The 21,926-nt window shown below is 36.7% G+C and overlaps 1 protein-coding gene across 2 annotated transcripts in view; it reads right to left on the bottom strand.

The window, feature by feature from the left end:
* The window catches only part of rsrc1 (arginine/serine-rich coiled-coil 1), a 362,698-nt gene extending 341,263 nt beyond the window's left edge, over positions 1-21,435 (bottom strand). For both annotated transcript variants that reach the window (XM_069896751.1, XM_069896752.1), the window contains exons 1-3: positions 21,330-21,435; positions 12,726-12,915; positions 10,750-10,878 (exon numbers count right to left, since the gene is read on the bottom strand). In XM_069896751.1, coding sequence (XP_069752852.1) covers positions 10,750-10,878; positions 12,726-12,907 — 311 coding nt within the window. In that variant the 5' untranslated portion in view covers positions 12,908-12,915; positions 21,330-21,435. The remainder of the gene's footprint in view (positions 1-10,749; positions 10,879-12,725; positions 12,916-21,329) is intronic.
* Between the last annotated feature and the right edge of the window lie 491 nt (positions 21,436-21,926).

The raw sequence follows: 21,926 nt of genomic DNA, 5'->3' as shown, positions 1-21,926 counted from the left end.
AACCAGAACTATCAATAAAAGAATTATATAAGAAATTGAAGGAATATGGAGAAGTGTCGGGTTACAATATTAACGGAAATAAAAGTGAAGCAATGCCTATGAATCATGCGGATTTCTCAAAATTTAAGAAGGAATCACCATTCAGATGGCAAATGCAAGCAATAAGATACCTAGGTATACAAATAAATAAAAATCTCGGCCAACTATACAAACTCAATTATTATCCACTAATGAAAAAATTACAGGATGACTTAGAGCATTGGAAAGATTTACCACTAACACTAATAGGAAGGATAAACTGTATTAAAATGAACATTTTCCCAAGGATATTATACCTATTTCAAGCATTGCCAATATACTTGACAGAGAAATTCTTCAAGGAGTTAAAGAAAATAATAAGGAAATTTTTATGGAAAGGGGGGGAAACCGAGGATAGCACTAGATAAATTAACAGAATGGTATAAACAAGGAGGCTTACAACTGCCAAACTTTAAAAATTATTATAGAGCCGCACAATTAAGATACCTATCAGATTTTTATCAAACAAAGGAAAAGCCAGATTGGACGAGATTAGAATTAGATAAAATAGGGGAAAAGATACCTGAACACATATTATATAAATGGGATGAAAAATTGGTACAACATAGAAGTTCTCCAGTATTACATCATCTACTCAATATTTGGAAGAAGATTCATGTAGAAAGGAATAAAACAAATTATCAATTACCAAAACTAATATTGACGCAAAATAAGTTACTCCCCTTTACAATAGATAACCTTTCCTTTAGAGAATGGGAGAAAAAAGGGATAAGAATAGAAAATTGTTTTTCAGGAAATAGAGTATTATCCTTTGAACAAATGAAAGATAAATACAATATAACTCAAGATACAGTGCTGGCATATTACCAATTGAGATCCTACTTGAAGGACAAATTAGGAAGCAGTCTGAGTTTATCAGAGGGAAGTAACTTTGAATATGTGATTACAGATACAATGATAATCAAAAGATTTATAACAAATATGTATATTAAACTGCAAGAAAAGGAGAATGAGGAAACAAATGGTAAAACTAAACAAAAATGGGAACAAGATTTAAATATAAAGATAAAAAAGGAAACATGGGAGAAGTTATGTTCTGGAACGATGAGAAATACAATAAATACGAGGTTACGTATGATACAATATAACTGGATACACAGGCTATACATTACACCTCAAAAGTTAAATAAATGGGACCCAACAGTATCGGATAGATGTTTTCGATGTAAAAAAGAAATGGGAACAACAATTCGTGCAATCTGGACATGTGAGAAAGTAGAAAAATTTTGGGAAGATCTAAACCAAATATTAAATAAAATTACAGAAAACAATATACCAAAGAATCCAGAGATCTTCCTCCTAAGTAACATAAAAAACAAAGAATTTGGAACTGATTTGGATGATGCACAAAAAAGATTTGTTAAGATAGCTCTAGCCGTAGCAAAAAAATGTATTATGTCAACCTGGAAATTGGAAGATAATTTGAAAATACAACAATGGTATATAGAAATGAATAAATGTATTCCATTAGAAAAAATAACATATAGTTTAAGAAATAATATTGAAATATTTGAACAAATATGGGCGCCTTACATGAAACACAATAGAGAAAATCTACCGGGGACATTCACTACCTAAATTAACGAAAGGAGAAGGAAATGAAAAGAATTGACTCAGTGGAATTTCTTGTTTATTTTTATTGAATGACAACATTGTTTGACTGGTTTAATGTATCCTAGATTTTGTACTTTAAATGGACGGGGGGTGGGGGGTAGGGAGGGTGGGATGGGAGGGGGGTGGAGAAAATGGCACTGTATATATTTGAAAAGGAAAAAGTATGTATCATGGTTAATGTGGTTTATGGTGTGAAAAATAAAAAAAATTTTAAAAAATTTAAAAAAAACAATTCCAGCAACAGTAGCTTCTGCAAAGAAGTCATTTAGCAAACTGAAGCTGGTTAAGATTTATTTTAGGTCTACAATGTCTCAGGAACATCTTGTGGATTTGGCCATGCTAAGTATTGAATCAAATATTGTGAGAACAATTAATTTTCATGCTGTGATTCAAAATTTTTCACAAAGGCCAGGAAGCTTTTTTTAAAAAAGTAAACACTAAGCCTATCTTCCTTTTTTTCTTTTTAATTAATTGTCTCCTGATGTTCTGATCTGCATTGCAATATAAAAGGATCTTTCATGTGAATTCTTACTCCTTATAGGTATTGTAGTATAAACAAAGATGTTCAAAACAAATGTACTTTCTTCTCTTTGATCCAATTTTATTTATTTATTTATATATGTCATGGAGCAAGTATAGGAGCAGAAGGCCTCAAATGCAACAAATCAACAGAGCGTTCCATTCAACCCCTCGCTCATCTTCCATCCCCTTCAAGGCTATTGCTCATGGCATAAAACCGTATTGGATAAAAACAGGATAACTCATTGAGAAGGGAAGGGGGCCCAAAAGAAACTTTGTACCCTCTGATGAAATTCCTCTCAGAGGCCCTGTTAAATGACATATGATAGAGGCTGCAAATCTCAGGAGAATTTTAAATAACAAATGAGTGGTGGTGTGCCAACCAACTACATCACGGTCTGGTATGGGGACACCTATACCCCCAAGCCTCAAGAAGGTTGAAGACATCACAATAAAAACCCTCCCAATAAATCGAGAACATCTGCGTGGAACACTGCCATCGGAGAGCAGCACCAATTATCACGGATCCACACCACCCAGTACACCCTCTGTTCTTGCTGCTACCATTAGGAAAGAGGTGTAGGTGCCACAAGACTCACACCATTAGGTTCAGGAACAGATGCTATCCCTCCACCTTCAGACACCACAACAATTAACTCAATCGGGCACTCATTTAAGGACTCTTACTTGTGCACTTTATTGCAGTCAGATGCTTGCATTTAAAAAAAATATTTGTTACATGTGTACATTGTGTATTTTTTTGGACTACCAATAAGTGGTAATTCTGCCTCACCCACAGGGTTGCATGTGATGTCATGTATATACTAACAATAGATCTGAAATATACTTCGTAAGAGCAATCACATGAAGATTTCTTAAAGACAGCATTGGCATGATGAGTTGCTCATAAATAAAGCAAATATCTGTGAATTTTTTTTAATAGAAATCAGAAGTACAAACTTACAAGCGATCATTTGTCTTCTTTATATTGTTCAAATTTAGGATCCTGCCTTTTTTTTAAGCCAAGTGTGGTAATGTTTACAAATTACTAAATGAAAAATTTCATTTTGTGAACAATATTGATGTTAACACATTAAAATAGTAAACTTGTTGAATTTATTAAAGCAAATATCTGTGAATTTTTTTTAATAGAAATCAGAAGTACAAAGTTACAAGCGATTATTTGTCTTCTTTATATTGTTCAAATTTAGGAACCTGCCTTTTTTTTAAGCCAAGTGTGGTAATGTTTACAAATTACTAAATGAAAAATTTCATTTTGTGAACAATATTGATGTTAGCACATTAAAATAGTAAACTTGTTGAATTTAAATTCATACTAAAATGTTATTGTGCAAGTGCAAGGAATATTAACGAGCTTGGTTAACATTGCATTGCAGCATTGTGGTTATTCATATTTTATCTTGAAGGTATCTGAAATGGCTTTGCACATGATTACATTCAGTTTTCAGATGTCTCAATTTTATTTGAGTCACTAAACAATTGAAAAGCAGAAACATTATTGCAACAACATCATTGAGTCATACAGAAGGGAAACATGGCCTTCAGACAAACTTGCCCACACCAACCAAAATGTTCTACCCATACATAATCCCACCTACCTGAGTTTGGCTAATATTCCTCTACCTATTTATCCATGTATCTGTTCAAATAATTTTTAAAAACATTGCAAGAGTACCTGCATCAACCACCACCTCTGGTAGCCCATTTCACCATCTGTATAAAAAAAAGATCTACCCCTCAGATTCCCATAAAATCTCTCCGCCCCTTACCATAAACCCAAGTGCTTTGGTTACTGATTAACCTACTCAGGACAAAATATACTGTGGTTCATCCAATCTATTCCTCCCATGATTTTGTGTACCTCTATGAGATTGCCCCTCATCCTCCTGCACTCCAAGGAATATTGCCCTTGCCTGCTCAACCTCTCCTTATAGTTCAGGCCCCTCGAGTCCTGGCAACATCTTCATAAATCTTCGCCGCACCATCTCCAGCTTGACATACCTGCTATGGCACAGTGACCAAAACTGAGCACAATACTACAAATGGAGCCTTACCATTGTCTTATACAACTGCAATATGACCTACCAACCTTTATACCCTGACTGATAAAGGCCAATATCCCAAAAGCTTTTGACCACCTGATCTACCTGTACTTTCAAGGTACTATTAACCAGTACTCCTTGATCCCTCTGCTCTGCAACACAAGTCCCTACCATTGACTGAGTAGGTCATACCAATGTTAGGCTTCCCAAATTGCTATCATTGTACATCACGAGAGAAAATTACTTATTATCTGCTAGATAAATATCATGTTTATTTTGGAAAATATGGAGCCCATATTTACAAAATTTTGGTTCGCATGTATGATCGACTCTCTGAAGACCTCCAATAGACTTTATTATGCAAGTGTTATATTTTCTTGGCATTCTCTGGTTTTTCTTTATTTTTTTTCTTGGCGGGGAGGGGTTTGGGAGGATATATACCATATGTATAACTTCTTTTGAAATAATTGAGAATTGAATATGTAATTATTTTTATGGTTTAAAATTTATAAATAAAGTATCATCTCACAAATCATTCCATGTACCTTTTCATCTGAATCATTAGCCCCTTTCACACTGCCACTGAATGTGGTTGAACCGGGCAGTTTAGATGGTATTCAGTGGGTCGCCTGCAAGGCAGGGAGGATAAAAATTAACCAGATTCTAATACAACCCAGAGCACAGCTGAGTTGACTCGACTCCAATGTGAATGGGAAATCCCTTCAACCGGGCACCATTAGTGACGTCAGTGCCTGCAAGCGTGCATGTGTCAGTCTGCTAGTTTTATTATCAATGCAGTTATATTTGAGGGAGCTGGTCTGTGGCTTTGTCTTAAGTTTGAACAGTCTAAAGGCCACTGCAGTAGATTTTTCTCTGTATATCTTTATTAAATTGTGTTTTTTTTTCCCCATGCTCTTTCATAAATTGTGCTTTATTCCCTCAATGATTTCACTGCCCTGCGAGTACATAATACGTCACTCTGGAAGTCACCACTTGAGATTGGGGCCCCCCCTTAAATCTGTGATATCCACATGAACCAGGGAATTCATAGTCCAGTGTGAACGGCTCACCCGGAATTGCAACACAGGTCATTTACTCACCTACTTCGTGGGCTGGCAGTGTGAAAGGGGCTATATCGATTACAAACAGCAATGGGTCCAGAACTGAATCCTGTGGAACACTGCCAGTCACAGGCCTCCTGTCCGATAAACAACCTTCCACCATCACCCTCTGCTTTCCTTCACAAAGGCAACTTTCTATCTATTCTGCTATCTCCTTGGATCCCATGCATTCTAACCTTCCAGAGTATCCTACTATGCAGAATTACTTACCAAATGCCTTACCAAAATCCATGCCCTCATAAACGTTTTTGGTCACATCTTCAAAAAACTCAGATTTCTGAAAAATGACCTCTCACTTACAAAAATACTGCTGACTGTCCCTCATCACCTGTTGTCCATCAAGTGTTTGTACATCTTCTCCCTCAGTATATTCTCTCATGGCCTACCATCCACAAATGTTAGGCTCACTGCTCTGTAGTTCCCAGATTATTCCCTTCTTGAATAGGGCCACTACATTTGCCATTCTTAATGGTGTCTCATAAATCTCAGTCAGTCATAAAAATAATGTTCCCCAATAATGGCACTAAGAAATTTGGTTACCCTTTTGTTTTGTAACAATTACGTTTTCTTTGAATTATTTTTGTATGTATACATAAACATATTTTCAATACAAGGAAACAGTAGTGCGGCTGGAGTTGCTGTTATGGTGGCGCTGCCCATGGTGCAATCCCAGGGAGAGCAGGGAACAGAGATCCAGCACTGGATCCAACGTGGGAGTCTAAACTATCAGGTTCTAATGTCAAAGACACAGTACAAGCTTTATGTGGCCTGTTAAAGAACGATTATATTTAAAATCCTACAATTAGATAGTGGCACGTGCTGGGGTTTCAGAATCCAAGGGAGCAGTTGTCAGGGGCACTGCATTAGAAATGGGCACAAGTTACCAGAGTTGAGAAGGAGATAGCTCGGATACAACTCGACAGGATGGTGACCACGACAGGGGACCAGCATGGGGCTCAGCAGCTGAAGGACCCACATAGGCTGCGGGCTGCTGGAGACTGAAGGTGCCAAGGGCAAGAGGAACACCCAAAAGGTCTTGAGCACTGAAGGCTTGCTGATCGTATTGGAGATTTTCGATCAGGAGCTCGGGTTGCCAATGGATAGAATGGGGATCTCGCAGCTGCTGGATCAATGGAGGTGAACTCATGAACACTCAGTAACTCTGAAGGGACCCTCTTTTGCTTTCTTTTTTGAAACTGTAAGGGGTGTCAGGCAAATACTAATGGTGACTCTTTGCCTTCTGGCAGACGAAAGCAAATTTTGTGTTATATTACAATTTCTGTTTTATTACATGACAACAAAATAATCTTGAACTTGCAACCAGTTGTCAGATAACAAGCAATTTTAAAAATATATATTGAGTTATTTATGTCATAATCAAGTTTCATTCTACATGTGGTCATTGACCCACTTTGCCTCATTGTTAACCAAGTCCTCAATTTTAAAATTCTTATATTTGTTATCAGATTCTTCCAAACCCCTCTCATCTTCTCTGGCTCAATGGCTCAATTCAAAGAATTGTGTTATTCAATCTTCAGAAGATTATGTGAACACACATGAAGCTACTGACTAGAGAGCATCATCATTTCATAACCATGTACAACTGGAATTCAGAATGAAATTCTGAAAATGTTCATACATGGTTGTTCTTAAAAACTGAAGCATGATTTCACCAGAAGATTGAGGCCTGTTCAATGAGTTGAAAGGCCTATCTCAACCTGGGAATCCTGAGGTACTGCTCGTCATTAAAAGTAGACTTCAATTTTATCCTCTTGGCCCAAGAGATCTCTTCCCACTCTCACCTAAACAATCTCCAAAATTCTTCTCTCTGGCATTCCTACATTTTCAATTCACTTCTTCACTGCCAACATGAACTTCTCCTTAAACTACTTGCAATCAGCCTAACCACCACATCCTCCAATCATTTTTAAATTTCCCTAATCTTCAATCCCAACCATCTCTCTCTATCATGCCAGATGATCAAGGTGAGAAGGAATTTATGAATACCTGCACAAAAATGCCATGTGCATATCAGAATATCAGATCTGAGGGCTCTCATACTAAACTAGCATGTGCCCTCTTCAAAGTGGTGCATCTATGCGTGTAGACATGAATTGAAAAACTTCAAATCTATACTGAAAGGTTAAATCATCATCTTCTTGGATAATCTTGATTTGAATATCAATATTATAAAATCTACCCAGTTTCATGCCTAGAGTCCCTTCCTCCCCACATATTTCTCCCATGTATCTTTTACTTCATTTCTCTTTTTTGCTCAAGTGTTTGAAGCTTTGCCAGGACCATAATCAACTATTTTTATGCCGTGTGTGAGGTAAGGAAAATGGGTGAAAAAAATTATCCACCTACTATACCCTTCAACAATTTTGATATTTACTTCCAGAGATGTTAGATTCTGATGGCCACCTACCAAGCAACCACCACTCTCATCTTTACATCAAATAGCCACCCAGCTCAAAAGCAATAAGTACAAATGACTCAGCGGGTCTTTGGTCTGTAGTTCTTTGCAGCAAATACAAGATCAGAACATAATTGTTTTATCCTGCATCCTACCAAGCCAAAATGGTCAGGTTGATCCAAAATTTGATCTTGGAAGTAAGTGACTGATAGCATTGGATGTCCAATGTTTTTAAAAAAATCAAGAGTTCCTGATAAAAATGAGTGTGTTATGCAAGAAGAGTTTTACATTTGAAAAATTAACTGTTATCAATCATTCACTTATCTTCATGGGATAGAGCTTAAAAATGTGTCAATCAAAACAATGTAAACTGTCTGTCAATGTTTTTCTTTGGATTTAAATTTCAGCTGTTATTGAAGATCTGGATTCTGTCACACTGCACAAATCTGGAGATTTTTTTTCCAAAATACTTGATATTACTCTTAAGATCGTCCTGCAAGAGTTTTTTTTTAATTTCTACCTCTGCAGTCTGTCACACACAAATTGTTTTTCCAATTCTTCAGGTTTTTCTGTTCACTTCAATGCCTATGAATGTCCTCCAATTCCCTTTGCTCTCATGCCAAATTTCCTCATACCATTTCTTCACTTTAAACTACTTGTATCCTATATTCCTACAAAATGACAGCCGACTTTAGTAATTTTTACAATATTTATGGTAGCATGTGTCAAATTGTCTTCGTCAAGAAACATATCCAAATGTCTAATCGTGCAATCTTGGTGATAGGTGGATGAACACCATTTTCCTATTGTTACAATGCATCCCTCAATTCTGACACTAACAATGTTCCACTCTTTACTGATGGTATGCCTCCCACTGACACAAGCACTTCCTGACTTGCAAAATACTCCCTAAACTTGGCCAAATTATAAAGGGAAACAGCATTCAAGGCACAAGAAGTGCTTCTCTTCTCCCCCCCTCAACCTTCACAAGAGCATCCATCACCCATCAGTGAAGAACTAGTCAGTCACAGAACAAGGAACAGGCCCGTCATCCCAAGTTGGCATTCTACATATGTCCATGTGCCTTGTGAATGTTCCAATTGCACACACTTTCTATAGCCTTCTCTAACAGTTCAATCCAGGCAAGGACAATCCTCAGAGTGAAAAAGTTGTCCCTCGTAGACCCTCTTTCATCTCTTCCCACTCACATTCAACTTGCGCCCTCCGGTTCAAGAATAATTCTCCACGAGAAAAAGACTTTATCCATTCCCCTCATGATTTTATAAACCTCTGTAAGGTCATCCTCAATCTCCTACACCAAAGAGAATAAAGACCAGAACTGCATCCAGTACTCCATGGTGTCTCACCAAAACTAGACACCTGTATCACATGGTCCCAAATGTTATGCTCTATACCCTGTGCAATGAAGGAAAGTATGCCAAATGGCTTTTTCCACCACCTTGTGTACCCAAGATGCTACTTTCATCGATCTGTACACTCATATCCAGAGGACTCTTCACTCTTCAACACTACAGGGCCCTACTATTCTCCATGCAAGTCCTGCTCTGGCTTTATTTACCCAGATGTCAGAGATAAATTCCATTTGCCACTCCTTGGCCCATCTTCTCAACTGTTATAAACTTGGATAACTTTCCTCACTGTCACAATATCACAATTTTGATGTCATCTGCAAATTTACTAATGTTAACTGCATTACCATCCAAATCATTATGTAGTTAACAGCACTGGTCATAACCTTCAATCAGAAAAGCAATCCTCCAATGCTACCATTTGACTCCTTGCATTAACCTAGTTTTTTAAATTTAACTGGCCAGCTATTTTGAATCCAATGTGATCAAACCTTTCCAACCAGCCTGCCATTTCAGACCTTGTCAAATAGGCCATATATACTATGCCCACTGTTCTGATCTCATCAATCCTCTTGGTCGTCTCTTCAAAAAACATCAGATTTGTGTGTCATGTTCTTCCATGCACAAAGGCACACTAACTGCCTCTAATCAACATTAACACTTACCCAAGCCAAATGTACAGATGATGATAAAGCATCCATTGCAAACATTGCTTCTGCTTCAACATCTCTGGTCTTTTCAGCACATTATGCCATTTTATTTCTTTTATTTATTGATTGAAACAGGTACAATCCATACCAACTTAATCATTATGATTCGCTCCCAGTTTCTCAATTGAGGTCCCTTGCTTACTGAGATTTCAAAGCAACTCAGGCTCTCATTCCACCCAAAATTTCTCAGTCCTTCTGTCCTCATTCATTAGCAAACCTTCACATGAATTCTTTAATCCACAAATTTGCCAAAACAAATGATCTCCTTTCCTCCAAAATTCTGGACATTTATTTAAGCAATTGAGGCTCACTTGGTCTCGCTATCCCATTTACCACATGCATCCTTGACAACCTCAATGAAGACTCACAAACTTAGAATGTTAACTGCTTCTCTTTTCAGAGATGCTACCTGATAAATTGCGTTTTCCAGCATTTTGTATTCAGATTTCTCATATCTACAGTTTTATTTGATTCTTCAGCTAATCTTTTGCTCATTTTCATCCAACAGAAAATACACCTGAAGCTGTCACAAATTCAGTGTCAAATTTCATCTTTTGCATTATTGATGTGCTCAGCTTCTCCCTTGCTTTTGTTCATGATATCCCTGTTCCTGACATAATATTAATCATATCCTCAGTCACCTCTTCAAACAACTGCTCTCGCCGACCGAGTGTTCATCTATTGCAATACTGCTGGATGTCCTATGAAAATGCACCAGCTATTTAATTACAATTTTATAACGGTATAGAAAACAAAATAATTGACAGAACAGTTTAGAAACTGAAGGATAAATTAAACATATAGTTACTTGCCATACAGAAATGAAAATATTCATACCTTCTAATCCTGCTTCTTGACCTAGATCGCCGTGATCTGTAGGATTTCCCTCGATCCCGTGATCTGCTATGACTGCTTAGTTTCTTTCGTTTTTCATATGATGAGCTACTGCTTGAACGTCTCCTATGCCTGAAAATAATTAGTTTTATATATATATATATTTGTACATGTTAGAAGCTGCATTGATGCTGCCTACCCAACATCTTCAATTACTGTTGATTTTTTTTTTTTTTAAAAGATGTCAGAACTCATTGTTAAACTTGTTCACACAGAAATGGTGTGTTAAGAATCACAGGCAGCAATTTTGGCAGCAATATTAGTTAATGACTTTAGCTTAAATATGCCAGAAATGCTTAACCCTCTCATTTTCAAGACTAAACAGCAGAAACAAAACATGTAAATAGCAAACAAATATCTTTAACTTTAACTAGAGTTGACAGATCAAAATATCAACATATGAAATATTTTAATAATTTATTGTGCAAATATTTATGCCCAATTCACCAACAATCATATTTCCAAGATCACATTTTCTCTACCAGAAAATGCATACATTGCAGCCATTGAATAATTAAGCTTTTTTAGCGGTTTTTATTATGAAACTCCTCGTTGCATAAATTTCTTTTCAATTGTTTCCATTTTAGCGGGTCACTTCAAATAACGTTGTTGTTCAGCTGTAAGTCTTCAGACTTCATGCACTATACATCATATTACAATAAATCTATTTATTATCATCAACTTCATCCCATTGACCCACTATACTGTACTTTGTCCAAGAGAGCAATTCTTTCCAAAATACCTCATTCACATTTTTAATCTAATTACATCATTTTGTTGTCAATTTTCAACTTTTATCAATTTTAAACACCAAGTGTTCATGCTCTTCTACACTTTATCATCATTTTATTCTCATTTCAGTCAGATTCAAGTATTTGTAGCCACCTTTAAATGAGTAATGTCCGCAAAATTGAACTAGCAGTCACTCCAAAAACAGACAACTTCATTTTATCGAATTTTATTGCAAGATGGCTCATCTTGAATGTTTCTCCAAGGAAAACAACACCATATTGGAAAAAAAATCCCTTATTATTGTCAGTGACATTTTCTTCATAAAACTGTTCATGACCCAAATATGACATTAAGAGCTATCTGCAATATTATTGTTCAGTTGAATCTTCTCTTTCCAACAGTATTTCATTCCCCCCCTCCCAAATGTTTGCAAAATAATTACTGGCTATAAATGCAAAGGCAACCTCAAAGGGAAGAGTTTTCTCTGTCCTCTGATGGACACAAAATAGATTGAAATTGATCAGAAGCAAATGTAGACCATTATGGTGCCAACTCACATTCTCGGTTCCTTTTTTGATGTTTTAATACTGCAGATGTGGCCACCTGAATTCAGCGTAAACTTCCTTTGGAATTTTATCTGACAGTTACCTGCAATTTGCTTGTTTTCAAAAATGAACAAAGCTCATTTCAATGTAAAGGTTGAAATTCTAAAGGCAAAAGAGCAATACACCCATAGAGTTCTTAATGTCACTTGTAGTTTATTAACTGGTTGAAGACACAATTCTGCTCAATGCCTATGTAACCTCTTGTATCAGTAGACAGCATTATATTCTCAATAATAGACAGACTATTTCCCAACTGTTATTCTGAATCTACTGAACTGATGGCAAAGAGACCAACCTGTTATTTTTATTAACTGATGTAATTAGTGCCAATCTGATTTTCCAACCTAAAAACATACTCAATCAAAACCTATCAATTAAAACCATTATAGAGATGGATTTGAAAAATCTTTGCAATAATCAGGTAAAAGAAATGTTTGAGTTTATTAATTTATATGTCTGCTGGAAACAGATTTAAATAAATACAAAATGTTATATTCATTTAAACCCGTTTCCAGATGGAAGCTAAGACTACACCAGTTAATGTTGTGAGTCGAGTGAGGGAACACATTACACAAAACTTGCCTTCTATCCTTGGAACGGGAATGGGAGCGGCGAACACGCGAGTGCGATCTTGTTCTTCTGCTAGATTTTTTCCGGATGAATGACCTGCTTTCCGAAGAACTGCTGGAAGAAGACCTTCGCCGGTGTTTCTTTTTACGATGGCTTCTTGTGTCATCATCACTATCGGAAGAGTGGTGCCCCATTTTCTAACCTTGTGAGGATACCCAGGAACAAAGAAAATCAATCAATATTGGGATTGGCTTTGACTTGTGTATGTCAATATTTCCAGAGCACCTTCACAGTGAACACGGGTGCACCCCAGGGCTGTGCTCAGTCCACTCCTGTTCAAGTAACAGGACACAACAGCAACACGACACCCAGCTCTAATCGAATCATCAAATTTGTAGATGACACAACAGTAGTTGGCCTCAACATCAACTAGGATGAATCAAAATATAGAGGATGTGGAATATCTTGTGAAATGGTACAAGAATGATTGTTGGTGAACAAATTTATGGCCAGTAGAAAGCTACAAAATTTTGGATATTTTGGGCATATGTCTTTATGTGGAAAGCAACTCATCATTTTTACTCAGCTTCACAATCAACATTCATACAAATGTTCCTTTTTGACTACACCACAAATATTAAAAATACAAATATGAAAATAACATGCGTAGAAAATTAAAGCAATGTAAGTGTAAAACAATTCCAATAGCCAAAAGTGATTTATAAAGAGAGTCAAGACCGGGATAGATGAAATGATTACTAATGTCTTGAAAGGATAAAACAATGAGATAAAGTGGTGTATTGCCCAGGAGAGAATGTTTATCTTTTTTCTGCAGTTAGCCAGATAGCAAAGGAAATCCAACATGCTGGCTCACCAGAATGGAAGTGCACATATTACCATCACAGAGAACTTGAATGTAGAAAGCATACACAAGAAGTTTGGTGTAGATGCTTATGAAGATAAGTAGCAAAATGTCTCCTAACTCTTTGAGTTGCTTTCTTGTAACAGGAGCAATAATGCAGTCTGCTTTTGCTATCGCAAGTTATTGTTTTTAAACTCATGCTTAGTAAAATTCTGCTCACCACTTCATTAAAAAATTGCAATTATTGAAGAGATACTGAAGAAAGCATCCCTGATTATAGTGGTTGGAAGAATCATATGTTTTTGTTGTCTGGACAGATGTTCCCAGCAGCAGAATCATAGGGACTCAACCTGCAAAATCATTATTTCACTGAACAAACAAATAATCTGTGGAACAGACTGTCAAACATTGAAAGGAGAAAGTAATGATTGATTCAAATGTAAATTATCCAGATTTCTTTTTTCAGAAATGACATCCTGAGATTATAGTATATGGATAATTTGGAATGTAACATTGCATACTTGAGGAGAACAGGTGAATTTGGACCTTTAATTTAAAAACTTCCCATCACCAGATTTTTCTTTGCCTCATCTCAGGATCTGTTGAACGCTAACTAGCAAGAGACTGTCATGATCGGCCAAAAACTTCATTACTGTTATATCATGTGATTTCTGGGATGTTAGAATGAGTTCCAGATAGACCTTAGCTTGTTTCATGCAGCAGTTCATATTTTCCAAACAAGTGTCTTCTAAAATGCAAGGTCAGTTTTTGTTTTCCCCAAACTGTATTTTCAATGAAGTATGCCAACACCTATGCAAGAGCCAATAATTTTAGGTTATCATGTCTCAACATACTTCCTGAGGAATTCCAGTATCTTGTACAAGTTTGGGAAAAAATATCAATATTATCAAGCAAACAGGCCATGTAGGACAGAAGGAATATAGTGTGGATTGCTTATTTCATTATTGACCTATATTTTGCACTTCAGGAATGGTTTTCCTTGTAGCAAACAAAACTGAGGGTTAGATGAGGGAGTTTTAGATCATGAAAAATATGAACAAAGCAGCAAAAGAAAACTTCTCATCTGTTGATCATATCAACACTAGAGATACTGATTTAAATATTTTCCTGAGAAATCGAGGATGCAAGAAAAAAAATCTTTACTTTTAATCAAAGTGGTAATTGGTCAAAACTCATTGGCTCTGAAGAAGAATGGAGTCAGAGGTGATCATTTCAAAATGAATTTTCTCTTGCAGGTCTGTAGGGGCAGCGATCAGAGAACTGATAAACTGGATGGCCGAAAAGACTGCTGTCGATCATCAAAACGATGTGCAAATGTGTTAAAACAATAGAAATACATTTGGAAAAAAAATCTGAAAAAACAAAATGAGACAAGTACAATTTAGGACCAATAATGCTGGAAGCAAGATGAAGATTTTAAGTCTTAAATTATTTCCTTTGAAAGAGAATTGCACCTATCACACCCGAAAAAAAAATCTTGCTGGGAATAATCAGATGAAAGATAGACTTCTAACTTCAAAGTAAATTTGAAGATGAAGGCATTTTTACTTTGTAATGTTTCAACAAAATACTTCAGACTAAGTTCAACAAAATGTTTATTAGTTAAGAGATTATCACTGTTCATAATTTAAAATATTAATAAACCAAATTAACAAAACAGAAAATATCGTCAATACTCAACAGGCTGCGTCACACATGTGGATGAAGAATCTTAGTTTGACAACTTTTTGTCAAAACTATTTAATGTTAAAGCTCTCAATCTGTAGCTGTCATTTCTCTTTTCTACCTTTATTTCAGATTTCCATCATATGCAGTTTGTTTTATTGTAAATACACATTGCTTTGAAAACTAAAACTGATTTTTTTTTTGACATTTAAACTATTGTATTGAATTGCGCATGTCCACAAGATTTTGTTGTTCAAATTCGTTGCAGATTTGTAAAAACATGCACAATGTCTTACATCAGGACATTTTCATCTCAAATGGAATTGAAACAATCCAATTTCATCAGGACTGATATCCAAATTAGGATCCAAACCACACAGATAAATTAGGCTATTATATAATGCTATTCAGGGTTGCATCTAAAATTTTGCTCAATATTGACAATAATATTCTGGATGCCAATTGAAACTGTTGCCATTTCTATCTGAAAATAATTTGTATTTTATTCTTAATGTTTCCATCTAGTTCATTAAATTATGATTTAAAAAAAGATGGTCTCTTCTGATCAGTCCCAATTTTCCAGCATCTCTTTTCTACTTACGAAAGGGGTATTTTGCACACAAGATCGTTTTGTCTTCGACCTTCTTACCATCCATACAGTGAACCAAAATATTCTATCCATTGAAATTAGTTGCAAGTCCCAGCATCTATATAGTAAACATGATATTTTCATTTTGAGGTTTTCATCTTTTACTTCTAGATGATGGCAGAAATACATCATTGTTCCTCCATATTTTCGGTTTCAATTGCCAAACAAATACGATAAAAAGGAATAAAATAACAGCAACAGTTGTTTATTGTTTTAAACAATAAATTATGGCTAATTCCTTGTTGTATCAGAAAACCAGAAACAGTTTACAACCTCTCTGCTAAATAATGTAGTATCAAATTTCTATACAGTCAAATGTACACTCTGACTTGTGTGTTACCCAGTTAGCCAACTCTGAGGAGCAAGGTAAATTACTTCTTTTGAGAAGACTGACTGATAAGCAATTTTAAAACCATTACCCAAGCCATGGCAATTAAATTTAAAATGAGACTCAAATCAAAATCAATTGGGGACAAAAAATTAATGGAATTAACAAAATGACTGGCCTCTCCCAGAGGCGATCTTGTCAGGCATATATTCTCTATGTTGCAACAATATGAAACAAAGTTGACAATGCTGGTGTTTAAATGCTAATATGTGACTGAATTTCAGGGATCAATAATTCCAAAATTATTATATTTAATTACACAATTTTACTTGTGCACTCCAAGTTAAATCTGCATTCCCAGATTGGTACCACTAATTTTAACAAAATGACAATTGCAGAACTTTGCATAATCTTTAAGGATGCAGGAGCAATCTGATATTCAGTCTTCTGCAATATGCTAGATTGTCCAATACATTTTTTCTCATTTTTAAAAAATATTCCCCATCCCATACATTTTACAGATGACATGAAGATGCTTTTGTCCTCATGTAAATACTTATTGCTCAACAGCTGAACTCGGCAGGAGGTGAGCTAAGAGAGTAGACACTACAATGAAATCCATCCAGGATCCCATTAAAAGGATTTCTTTCAACTTGAACTCATCATTATCTGCTTTCGTATCTGTCTTCAGCCACAATCTGCAAATAAAATTAAAAGAAACCTACCTGATTTTCTGAATTGATTATTGCAAGATCTGGCTGTCACCCATCTCTTATTGCCAGTAATTGTATTGTTTCAGTAGAAAGATTCTATTTTGGTAAAGTACACATACACATCACTACTCCTTCTGCTGCAACACCAATGCCACAATCATTCATCATCTTAAAACAATGAAATCTATAAAAGATTCTGAAAATAACTTTTCTGCAGCTACTTTTAAGGACAATAATTTTTTAGATTTTAAACCAAATTCTCAGATCTAGACTACAAAGTAAAAAGGACTATTATTTCCACTATTTATGTGCTTTACTACAATTTCAGCATTTGCAGTCTTTTGTGTTTCACTATTATTTCCCATTAACATGCAGATACAGAGATTTTAGCTTCCTCGCTGACCCATTTAACACATTCCTAAACATTATAAATGTAATCACAAAAGTTGGCACGCCTTTCTCAAATTTTAAATCTTTATCTTAGCTGACATGGAGAAGGCACAACCTTGTGAAATAACTTAACACATCCATAGTCAGCAGTTTTCCTCGCAAGAAGCTGGCATTGATAATGCTGGCATCCTTCCGTACTACATATATATCTGATTCTATGAAGGTGAAGTTATAGAAAAGAGACGTTCTTTTCCCTGCAGAATAAAGGGGCTAGCAAAAATAAAGTAAATTTTTATACCAAAGGTTTAGCCCTCTGATGATCGAAAATGTTATAGCTTTAGAATAATTCAATACATCTTTAAAAAAACATATATATATTTCAATTTCACCACAAATAAGGTTTACATACTATTCCAGAATTTCAAGATTTTGTTCACATTCAAGGATCTTCTCAATAATTTTCAAGTCAAAATTGTAAAGTTCTCATCTGGACAACAAAAAATGTCAACATAAACTACATACCCTTCACAGTTTTAAAAATATTTTATATTTTGAACACACATAGGATGCCTTCTTGCATGAAGAGGGAAGCAAGGATAAAAACTGAATTTCAGCTTTTCTTCTTTCCATCCTCTTTGTACACATGCCACAATAGTGGAGAATTACAAATGTTACATTAATTTCAAAATGGAAAGGCCGGCATTTACAATGTGAACCATTCACATTGCCCAAAACTCTTTGCAAGATATAAAGTGTTCTGTTCGCAATTCCTCTTTAAAACAATGTCACTTGCAGACATAGCTTTGTTTAATGTCCAATTTAAAACAATAAAAATATCAGAACTCCATGAGTACTGCGCTGAAATGTTAACATAGGTTTCTGGATTCAACTTACTGGGATAGAGCTTTACTTCTAACTCAGAAATTATAGTGCTACAAACTGAGCCACAGGCAAGAGGAATAAATCAGGTAAAGGTAAACCAGTGAGTCAATTGTGGGCAAATTCTTGGAGATGGTAAAACATATCAATGACTGCCAGCACAGTTGTTAAAATCAGATGGTGTTTAACTCAAATGACAAAGTTCTTTTATGAAGTAAGCATAAAAATCAAATGAAGATCGTTTTGTAAATGTTGTATACATGCAGTTTCAAAGGGATTTTGATAGAGAAACCTGTGAGAGATAATCATAAAACTGAAGCCAGAAGGAAAAAAAGTACAACTTTGTGGATGTAAAATGAACCAAGAGAGAGAAAAAGCAGAGGAGTGCTGAATTGTTTCTCTTAGTCTGCAGGAAGGTACAATATGGTGGCCCAATGCTTTTTTTTTAAAAAGCTGCATTAGTGACATAGTCTAGGAAAATTATGCAGGATATGATTTAAAAGTTGCACAGAAATCCCTGGAAAGCAATGAACAATTACAAAAATGGATATCACAGATGCTGGAGATTGTTGTAAATACACAAAAGTGCTGAGAAATTCAGCTGGTCCTGATGAAGGGCTTAAACCCGAAAGATTGGTTATATATCTTTGTCTCCTATGGGCTCTGTGGGATCTGATGAGTTTCTCCAGCACATGTGTATTAACATAGATTGCTGAATTGTCCAAACAAATGATGAATTAAATTTAGACATCGAATAACAAAGCAGGGAATAACTTTTAGGTCCACCAGATCTATGCTGACCACCATGCATCCATCCAGATGTATCCAATTTTCCCCCAAATATCCACATTGTCGCCCCTTCCTAGACATTCCTGTCACCCACCTCAAATTCCACACAGAAAACACTCAAGAAACAAAAAGACACCAAGCCTGAATCAATCATTTTGAAAGTGGGGAACACTGTCAATTTCTGTTAAAACCCAATGGTTTCAACCCCCCATACTGAAAATATCCCATTTTCACCCTCCATTCTGTCTGTTCACCAATCCCCACCGATGTGTCACTTTAATTTTGTTTAATAAGCTCACGTATGGCACATTATTAAAGACCTTCTGGAAGTCCAAGAACACAACTAGTTTGCTCTTATTAGTGTTGCAAGTTAAAAACATATTCCACAAGATTTCCCTGCCAAGATTTCAGGCAGACTCTGTTCAATCCCATGATTATTTTCTGCAGGCCTTTTTGCCACTTCTTTCATAATTCATTTTCATATTTTCTCTATCACAGATGTTGGACTAGCTGGTCCTATAGTTTCCATTTTTTTAATTTCCTTTTTCTAAACAGTGGGATTATATTTACTCCCTTCCAATCAGTAAAAAACACAATGGAATCTATGGAATTTTTAGATGACTATCATTCATTTCCTTGAAATCCCTGGAATCCAAATATTTAATTTGGGGGATTTAATCATCTTTCAATTCAATTAATGTCTTTTTTTTTGCTCTTCTAATTTCTCACTCTATATCTGTATTGCTCCATTATTTTCTACAAATTGTGCTTTCCTAAAAAATAGATACAAAATGTTTAATTGTTCTGTCATTTATTTCCTATCTCAGAGCTCATAATAAAAAAATCACAGAAACAAAAACAAAATATATACAGCAAGTGAAAACAATGAGTTTAAAATTAGCCAAAATCAATACTTCAGCATTATCACATATACACAGTTTTCTCATTGCTGAACTTTTCGTTCCTCTCTCAGAATTTCAATACTTTGGAAGTGATGCTTGAGCAAGAATCTTTCAAACCAATGTAATCTGAACTGGAAAAAAAATGATGCTGTAACCTGATTTAATTTGAAATTTACTAAATGTGCAAATTACTGGTGACAATAATGATGAAATAGCTTTCCTCTGAAAAGATGTGCAGCATTTTAAAAACATGTACTCTCTCAATAAATTTCTGACAAGAGTGATAACCCCTCCCCCCCACCTTTGTCAAACAAAATTGGCCAATTAAAACTGAGATTAGTCAAATTCAAATTAAATTCTGACAAATATTTGTCAATACAAATTAACAAAATTCAAAGAAAAAAAACATTAAACTCACTTCACAAATTAAAAGCAGTAAGTGGGTTTTAGGGGGAAAAAAACCTAAAACTGTTGTTGGTCAATTTCAAGGAAAGTAACCCAGCTGTCGTAGAATGAAGTTGATTTGTTTTTTTTTCATTTTCCCGCACTAAAGATGCTCGTATTCAATACTGATCGATGAGAATTCAACAGCATCATTTTAAATAACAGCGTGAACTGCCAACAATGCAGTAAACTGACTTGACAATCACATTTACTGAGATTTTGTGCCACTTTCAAAAGCGGGTTCTCACCACAAATGAAACTTTGATACATTGTTTAACCATCTCCACTTTCGGGCTCTCAAGGGGCCACCCCCCTCCCCTACTCACTCCCCCCCCTCCCCTCTCCCCCACTCACTCCCCCCCCTCCCCTCTCCCCCACTCACTCCCCCCCCCTCCCCTCTCCCCCACTCACTCCCCCCCCTCCCCTCTCCCCCACTCACTCCCCCCCCCTCCCCTCTCCCCCCTCCCCTCTCCCCCTCTCCCCTCTCCCCTCTCCCCCCCCTCTCCCCCTCTCTCCCCCCCTCCCCTTATCCCAAACCCCGACTCAGGTAGCCCAAGGATTCTATTCCTCCACCCCAGCCTGGAAAGTAAAGGACTCCCAGCACTTCCGGAGCCAACATAACCTCCCCTCTCCAAAACCACAAGAGAGCCCAGAGGAGTCCGATGCCTGATCGTCCACCGCAGCGGCAGGGACGCAAATAGGGCGACCCTTTCCCAATCTCCGGCCGTTCGGGGGCAGGTACGAGAGGCCCTTACTTTCTCCATCCACGCAGGACGGGGGGACCCCGGAGAGCTCAGCAGGGCCGCTGGGGACCCGATAAACGGTTCTCCTGGGCAGGCACCGACTCCAGGCCTCAGTCCTTGCACCCTTCCGGGGGCCAGCTGTGCAAAGACCTGCGCAAACATGACTGGCTGGCTTCAGTATTTATTTGCTGCGTCGGTTCTTATTTTTTGAAAAGAAGAAAGGAGAAGTACCTGGGCGAAAGCTATGCTTTAATAAAGACAATTTTCCGCAATCCCCACCGCGAGGACGACGCCATATCTAACAGACTCACTCAGCCGATAACAGATCGCACGCCAAGGCCGACTGAGAAATCGTTGCCGATTCATCGATGAGCCGGAACGCGCCCGAGCGACTTCAGTGCGCGGCGCCGAGGAAGTTGGCAGTGGTCTCCGATTTCCTTGAATTCGCAATGCGAAGTGCAATTCGATTTCATGTTTGTATGATTTTGAAGAATCACCTGGGTGCATTTCCGGGGAGATGAGCCCAGAGCGTGTCCCGCAAGTGAGATGGACCCACTTTCCAAAGGCTTTGGAGCACTCGAAAACTCTCAGCACAAAATAACTTTTCTGGACCTTTGCGTCTGTTTCTCGGTTGCATCGATTAGTTAAGCGGCATGTCTGGGAGCGACGGTGATCGCGATTTTATAGGTCGGAAATAAATAATTATTTTCTTTTTGGCTTGTTTTCGGGATTGCTTTAGTCTGAATCTGGACAGTGGATGAATGTTGCCTTTCAGCAAGTGTGAAAAATCGACCTTTTACATTTGCAATTAAAAGCGTCTTAATAGCT

The sequence above is a fragment of the Narcine bancroftii genome, chromosome 9 (genome assembly GCF_036971445.1).
Source record: "Narcine bancroftii isolate sNarBan1 chromosome 9, sNarBan1.hap1, whole genome shotgun sequence".
Taxonomy (NCBI): domain Eukaryota; kingdom Metazoa; phylum Chordata; class Chondrichthyes; order Torpediniformes; family Narcinidae; genus Narcine; species Narcine bancroftii.
Note: the sequence above shows the minus strand (reverse complement) of the source record. Positions and strands in the feature narration are given on the sequence as shown.